The sequence below is a fragment of the Lottia gigantea genome (genome assembly GCF_000327385.1).
Source record: "Lottia gigantea unplaced genomic scaffold LOTGIsca_15, whole genome shotgun sequence".
NCBI lineage: Eukaryota > Metazoa > Mollusca > Gastropoda > Lottiidae > Lottia > Lottia gigantea.
The window spans coordinates 892,247-900,979 of NW_008707797.1; the positions used below are offsets into that span (position 1 = coordinate 892,247).

At 32.8% G+C, this 8,733-nt stretch overlaps 2 protein-coding genes across 2 annotated transcripts in view; one reads left to right on the forward strand and one right to left on the reverse strand.

Annotated features, from left to right (window-relative positions):
- Positions 1-34: 34 nt before the first annotated feature.
- On the reverse strand, positions 35-787 carry LOTGIDRAFT_112517 (hypothetical protein; the record flags this gene model as incomplete). The annotated part of the gene is made up of 1 exon (XM_009050398.1): positions 35-787. A coding segment is annotated over one exon (753 nt), but the record flags the coding sequence as incomplete, so codon positions are not given.
- A 6,631-nt stretch (positions 788-7,418) lies between these two features.
- Positions 7,419-8,733, forward strand: part of LOTGIDRAFT_157803 (hypothetical protein) — a gene marked incomplete at both ends in the record, with an annotated part of 5,691 nt that continues 4,376 nt past the window's right edge. The window contains 2 exons of the mRNA XM_009050399.1: positions 7,419-8,026; positions 8,218-8,698. Of these exons, the coding sequence (XP_009048647.1) occupies positions 7,419-8,026; positions 8,218-8,698 (1,089 nt within the window). The remainder of the gene's footprint in view (positions 8,027-8,217; positions 8,699-8,733) is intronic.

Sequence of the window (8,733 nt, forward strand, 5' to 3'; positions counted from 1 at the left end):
CTTTATTCTAACATACCAAAAAAAATCCAATATTTTAACATATGACAAATATGTCATCCATAATTGCAATATGGAAGTACTTTTGCAATTGGAACAAGGACAAAGGTTGGACAATGGTTGGACAATGGTTGGATAATGGTTGGACAATGGTTGAACAATGGTTGGACAATGGTTGGACAATGGTTGAACAATGATTGGACAATGGTTGGACAATGGTTGGACAATGGTTGGACAATGGTTGGACAATGGTTGGATAATGGTTGGACAATGGTTGAACAATGGTTGGACAATGGTTGGACAATGGTTGAACAATGATTGGACAATGGTTGGACAATGGTTGGACAATGGTTGGATAATGGTTGGATAATGGTTGGATAATGGTTGGACAATGATTGGACAATGGTTGGACAATGGTTGAACAATGGTTGGACAATGGTTGGACAATGATTGGACAATGGTTGGACAATGGTTGAACAATGGTTGGACAATGGTTGGACAATGGTTGGACAATGGTTGGACAATGATTGGATAATGGTTGGACAATGGTTGGACAATGGTTGAACAATGGTTGGACAATGGTTGGACAATGGTTGGACAATGGTTGGACAATGGTTGGACAATGGTTGGACAATGGTTGGATAATGGTTGGACAATGGTTGGACAATGGTTGGACAATGGTTGGACAATGGTTGGACAATGGTTGGACAATGGTTGAACAATGGTTGGACAATGGTTGGACAATGGTTGGACAATGGTTGGACAATGGTTGGACAATGGTTGGACAATGATACTTTTGTCAGAATGAGACAGGGCTCAGTGTTTGGTGCCTGATAATCAATACGAAAGAAAACAGAAGAAGTAAATACAGGAGGTAGGAGACTGGACGAGGTGTGGGCATGATTCGCTTCTACTTATTTTCTACTGTATTGATAATCTTATATCTCACACTGCAACGAATATTGTATCTCGTCTCGAGGCTTTATACTTCTGCATATCTGGACTGTGAGCAGACTTCCAGATATCGACGATATAACCTTTTTACCCTCTAAGATGGCTGAGAAAAACAAATCATGACCAGATATTAACCCGGACAGTAGCCAAACCTAATCTTTGTTATTTATTGATTAGGACTTGTTAATCCCTCCTTAATTTCATGCTTGAATGACCAGTCTTTATTAGTCAGTATTAGAATGAAGTCGATTAGTCTCACTAACAATGCAGGCCGTAATCTCCTGAATATCACTAAGTAGAACAATGTTACTATTCTGTAGTGTAAAAATAGGAGGGGGGGGATGAGGAGAGCATTTCACATATCAGCTGCCAAATTTATAAAACCATTAGGCAGAATAAGATTACCCAATGCTTATAGAAGCTGATATACTTCGAACATTCTCAAATACTCATCAAGAACCTGTGTGCTATGTGTAATGGAAAATGGAAAAATTATAAAAGCTAAGGTTCATGCTGCTGTCCTACCAATATTTCTCTCAATCTCTCACTGAGGGCACAAGACAGCTTTTTCACTTTCCACCTATTGATGGGAAGATTCTATAGACGCATATAGCCTCATGTTTTTATCATACCTGAATCACAATTCGATTTTTTCCTCAATGACAGATGAAAAAAGCTTCATCTTGCCATTTTAATCAGATACAGAAATTATAGTTAAAATGAAACAGCGTCTTGACATATGGGACATAACTCCATTAAACCTGGCTCGTGTTGAGAAGTTATTATTGAATTTTACTCCATAGACAACACCGAACAGATTTGCTGTCATAGGTTGCCATGGAGTCATTCTAAGATAAATAAAATGCATTCAAATTCCATTTTGAAGATTTGTGAAATGACAAAATTCAATTAAGAAACCACAGTGGTCAGACAGTAACAACTATATACACAAAGTCTTTTCTAAAAATAACGCAAAAATATACGATAAAAAATACTGACATTGTGTATATGGGAGATAACTCTTTTTATACTAAATGACAGATAGTTCCCTTTAAACTTTGAATGAAGATAACAAAATCGGTTCATAATTCTCTGTAAATTAACAGCTATTTTTTCTTCATTGAATTTGATTTTTGATTAATATATATTAATGTATGGTTTCATTTTATTTGAACAAATGAAATAGAGTTTTACATCCTACTTTACAGAAACAACATCTTGAAGAATGTGGCATTTCATTTGTTGAGGTTGACAAGTTTCATCATACTTGATCTAAACTAAGATAATAATTGGAATAATTAAATAAATAAATAAAAGAAATCAATCAATAACAAGAGAATTGATATAGTTAAGATATTGTTGAGTCTGTTTCCATGGTATCAAGATTAAACATTGATAATTCTATAAAAAAAGAAATATTTAAACAATTAAACCTGAAATAAAATGTGTCAAATCTGACATTTTCAAAAAATGAAAGAAAGAAATGCAACAATTAAACTGAAACACATCTCAAATCTGACAGTTTTTTTTTTCACAAAATGAAAGTAGTTATTTTTTTCTTTCCTCTGTTTCAAGAGATTTTGTCGCTTGATAATTCCAAGGAAAAAATTCAACATGAAATACAATGTTTCAAATATGATTTTTTAACAAAATGAAAGTAGTTGTGTTTATCTTGCTGCTGATAATAGACTTTGATTGTGATCAGAATGTTGACGATTTAAATCACATCTACCACTCTGATTCCAGGTCTAAAATAGAAGCTGATTAACATATCATTAGTCAGGAGAAGACAAACAGATGACTGACAACTCAAGTCTTGTGCCTGTGCTTTCTTAACTTTGTCATTAGTACAAAGTTGCAACCTTTACTCCCTAGACATTGGTGAGAGGTCGATCATTTTATAAATCTGAGGGCAACTTGAGTTTTTAGTCGGCCAATTTCTTGATATGAGCAACTGTGATGGATCTATGGGAAGGTTTGAATAACCAGTCAACATCATAGATTCAGGATGTCAAGGTCAAGAGCAGGGCTGTTGATTTTGGACCTTCCAAACCTATCAGTAACCCTAACATAGTATCTTATACCAATTTTCATGAAGAATGTTTTCAAAATCAAAAAAAAATCAAACCCATTTGCATAGAAAATTTCAGTCATTTAGAGCTCCTTTCAGATTAGGACATGACTGGTAAATACAGATCAATCAACAGCCCTGGTCAGAAGACATTACCTGTTCCAGAAGGAGTATCGTTGTTTAGGAATTCGGAGGGCGCTAGTGGACATCACCCGATGTATTGCTGGGTCGCTGAATGTTGCCGTCATCATGATCTATTCTTCGATGTCACTTCCTTTTAAAATTATTTCAGCAGTCTTGTTGAATAAATAAATGTCCCTTCACACTATTTCATGGGTATCTTCTGCCCAAATTAGTCTTTTTCTCTTTAACAAATTCTTTGAACAATTTCAGTCCAAATAAGTTTATTACAAACTTCTGTTCACTTTTCCACAATATTTCAAGTTTCTTTTCTCAATTCTACAATGTTTGTTCACTTCTTTACAATATTCAGTCCTGTATCATACAATCCCTTGACACTTTTTCACATATCATTCGTTTGAATTCTGAGTTTTCAATACTTTAACAGAAATATTGTTACTTTTAATATAATATAATAATATTGTTATGATCACATGAAAGAAGTATATTATATATTATATTAAAGGTTGTGACTGAGGTAGTTTCAATGTACACATTCACTGTATTAAATATTCTAACACCTATATACCAACATAAACCTCAAAATCTGGTGCAAGGTTCCAAGCTTAAATTCCTCACCTATAAACAGACTTGTCTCTTGCTGTAAGTACAGCACAGTTCAATAAAAATCACTGTTTGATTGTCTTCAAGTGATGAGTTTTCAATTTATGGTTAAAATGTAACACAATGTGATACACTTATTTCAACACAAATTGTGTTATGTTGTGTAACGCTCAGTTTTTAGTTTATCAACACGATAAAATCTAACATCAACTGAATCATGTTATATGCCAAATGATTTGTATCAAAATTTATTCAACAAAGAATTTATGACACATTTTGTCTTTTAAATCCGTAATATAAATTAATTATTCAACGACTTCTAATAAAATAAAAATTATCTGCATCCAATTTTATAAACGATTACGTCTATATTCCACAAATCATCAATTCAACTACCTGAATTTTCATTCCATAAGAAGTTAATTATATAAGAGAGAAGGAATGTTAGCTTCTAATAACATACGAAAGAATTTAGAATCCAATTTAGAAAACTTGTTGTGTAATAAAATTGCGTCAATACACCATATTCAATGAAGCATTAATTCTTTGTTTTTCAATTATTTATCAAAAAGCGATGTTTAACAATTGACCCACTAACCATTGCAAATCATCAGAATCTCTATAATTGTCCAGTAAAAACACTTGTTACAGAAGAAGTTTGAATTATCAACCAATCAAAACGCTTGTAACAGAATCAGTAATTCTTTAACAATGTATCAAAGTTTCTTGTAAGCAATTTCTGTATCAAATTGTTTATCCTGTGCTACACAAATTACATGAAATTACGTGTCATTTTGATCTCAAATTACTTCAAATCATTCTCCTTTAATAATAAACTGTAAAAAATAGATCTTCTCGTAATAACAGTTTTCACAAGAGATAACGGCATGCGATAAATATCAAATTACCATTATTTTTCAGTAGTTTATATCGATTCAAACACAAAGAAATCTTCACCTATTGGTAATAATGTTCAGTTGACTTAATCATCCACTTTACTCTTTACTACATTATACTTGCAGTTGATTGTTTACTTTGATAGAATTAAAATGTTTTGTTTCTCTTCCAGTTCTGATCAAAGTCAAGAGGTTTGATCAAGGACCAGATGACAGAACACAATCCTTAAAAATCTAAGTTGTTATACTTGCAAAATGAAAATCAAAAGGTTTGATCAAGGACCAGATGACAGAATCATTGAGAATTTAAGTTGTTATACTTGTAAAATCACTGTTAGGAGATTAAACAAAGTACTAGCTGATAGACAGAATCCTCGAGAACCTTAGTTGTATTCTTGTAAAATTACTGTCGAGATGTTTGACCTGAACACAATACAGCTGACCAGTTGATAGACACTATCTTCAAAGAAACTGTGTTGTTATCCTTGTAAAATCACTGCCAAGTTTGGCCAATGACCAGCTGATAAGATATAATCCTAAAGAACCTAATTAGTTGTTATCCTTGTAAAATCACTGTCACAAGCACACAATACAGGATGCTCAAAAACCGTCTTATACAACTCATCAACTTTAATTTGCCTGTATTAACATTCAGTTTGATTCAAACTTATTGATAAAATTAATAAAATTAGATGATAAAAGTGTATTACAGCTGTCATCTGTCGTGTCAATTGAATATCATTTTACAATCTAGTTCTATATTTCAATGGATTCAAATCTTTCACTCATCTGTCATATTGATTCTATGCATAACATTGCAGAAACTGAGACAAGTATGTCATATAGAACACGATCTAGTTGATAAATGTCAAAGATCAGAACACGATTTATAAAAATTGGGTTATCTGTGATATAGAATTCGATTTCAGTTTGAAGTTTAATACTCAGAACACAATATCAATGTTAATTGGAACACGATTTATCACAAACAAAACACAATTTTGTTAAATGTCAAACACAATTTCAAAGCTTGTTGAACACGATTTGATACAGTTTTTCAGATAATATTGAGATATATGAAGACTTTGGTGTCACGTATGGAACACATTGTCCTATGAAATTACATATACAAATATGAATGGAACACAACTTTCAGAACACAATTATCCTTTATATAGAACACAAATATGTTATGTATGAAACACAATTATGTTATGTATGAAACACAATTTCATGTGAATGAATGGAACATAAATATGTTTACACAGCACAAAATCCTGCTTGTGTAACACAATTATTTTGTTTATGAAACACAAATTTATATTGATCACAGAATGTCAAAAAAAAATTATCTATATCTTTTTCTGTGTATGCACACAAACTTTCATATTTCATCAATTTCTGCCAACATTGAATTTTTGTTCATTAAACGAATTTTTGTTCATCAAACTTTGATACGAGGTTTAATTGGTAGAGTTAAACTATTTCCATTAAAACATCAATCATCAAAAACAAACAGTTATATCCGTTTCACAGCATCCACAAACAAACTTTCAATTTCAGTTATCAAAACAATCTTTTATATCAATTCCTACGTAAAGTTTACTTCAGTTCATTAGAACTCTCAGAATACCCTTTCATAAACAAATTTCATGGTTTACTCAACATAAATTCATGTTAACTAATTCTCCGTGAAGTGTTAATTCAAATCTATATCAAAATCATTGACACATTGTTAGCACAGACGAAATATCTGTTAACGAGGAGAAAATGCAAATATGAAAACGATGAATGAAACAGCACGTTATCTGTCTCCGAATATGAATCAGAAATATTGATTGGTTGAATTGTGATACAAATTCAAAATTATTGTTTCAAGCTTTAATTGATCATTTTTTATTTCTGTTGAATGTAGAACTCGCAAGCTCTCCTTAGTACCTCTTCTACAATTATTCAGAGTATCTTTCTATTAGAGGCTAAGATTTTCTGATTAATGTGATAAAAACACTTTGTAGCATTAAGATTAAAGTGGTCAACTTGCTTCCATATGAAACAGCGATGTTATAGAGTTTGTCCTTTAATGTTCCTGATTTCAAGCTGTTAGAGAAACACCATAGATCACTGAGATTGAGGTGGTCAACGAGCTTCACATGAAATATTACTCTTTACTTGAAATCTAGAGTTCTAAGATCTCCAATTCTGTCAGAGCACTTTGTACCACTGCAGAGGTCAACTTGGTTTTCCAATTCACAACTTTAAAACAGTTGACTAGCTAATTTCCTATTTCTTTCATTCCATAGACTAATAATACATAAAATCCAAAACGTTCACTTCGATCCAAATGCCAGATGATGCTCTTTACTAGCTAGAAACTGTCCAATCTCAAGGTGTAATGGTATACGATTAGCTCCAACAGACCAGCAAACTTCTCTTGAAACTGTCCTGAAATAGAGAAAATATTAACACAATTAAATACATTGTTTGATAAATTAATTCGTGCTTACTCTTCCTGAACACCAGGGGCCATTCTGGGAGTTTTTCAACTAAAGGTTTGGCTGCTTTGGCCCCACCATTTTTAAATTTCATATCAATATACATAGGGAAAAAAATTGCCTGTTGACCCCCCTTGAAATGTCTGTGGGCCCGACTTGCCCCTTCTTTAATGATTGGAGAAACGACACTGTCACAACACAATATGAAGGCACTGAACTCTCCCCACAATTTCAAAATTTATGAAAAAAAAGTGAAAAAAAAAAATGTTTTTCAATATTCCTACAGTATTAACATTTCTAGCCCTTGGAGATTTCAATATTCCTACAGTATTAACATTTCTAGCCCTCGGAGATTTCAATATTCCTAGAGTATTAACATTTCTAGCCCTCGGAGATTTCAATATTCCTACAGTATTAACATTTCTAGCCCTTGGAGATTTCAATATTCCTACAGTATTAACATTTCTAGCCCTCGGATATTTCAATATTCCTACAGTATTAACATTTCTAGCCCTCAGAGATTTCAATATTCCTACAGTATTAACATTTCTAGCCCTCGGAGATTTCAATATTCCTACAGTATTAACATTTCTAGCCCTCGGAGATTTCAATATTCCTACAGTATTAACATTTCTAGCCCTCAGAGATTTCAATATTCCTACAGTATTAACATTTCTAGCCCTCAGAGATTTCAATATTCCTACAGTATTAACATTTCTAGCCCTCGGAGATTTCAATATTCCTACAGTATTAACATTTCTAGCCCTCGGAGATTTCAATATTCCTACAGTATTAACATTTCTAGCCCTCGGAGATTTCAATATTCCTACAGTATTAACATTTCTAGCCCTCGATATTTCAATATTCCTACAGTATTAACATTTCTAGCCCTCGGTGATTTCAATATTCCTACAGTATTAACATTTCTAGCCCTCGGAGATTTCAATATTCCTACAGTATTAACATTTCTAGCCCTCGGAGATTTCAATATTCCTACAGTATTAACATTTCTAGCCCTCGGATATTTCAATATTCCTACAGTATTAACATTTCTAGCCCTCAGATATTTCAATATTCCTACAGTATTAACATTTCTAGCCCTCGGATATTTCAATATTCCTACAGTATTAACATTTCTAGCCCTCGGAGATTTCAATATTCCTAGAGTATTAACATTTCTAGCCCTTGGATATTTCAATATTCCTACAGTATTAACATTTCTAGCCCTCGGAGATTTCAATATTCCTACAGTATTAACATTTCTAGCCCTCGGAGATTTCAATATTCCTACAGTATTAACATTTCTAGCCCTCGGAGATTTCAATATTCCTACAGTATTAACATTTCTAGCCCTCGGAGATTTCAATATTCCTACAGTATTAACATTTCTAGCCCTCGGAGATTTCAATATTCCTACAGTATTAACATTTCTAGCCCTCGGAGATTTCAATATTCCTACAGTATTAACATTTCTAGCCCTCGGAGATTTCAATATTCCTACAGTATTAACATTTCTAGCCCTCGGAGATTTCAATATTCCTACGGTATTAACATTTCTAGCCCTCGGAGATTTCAATAT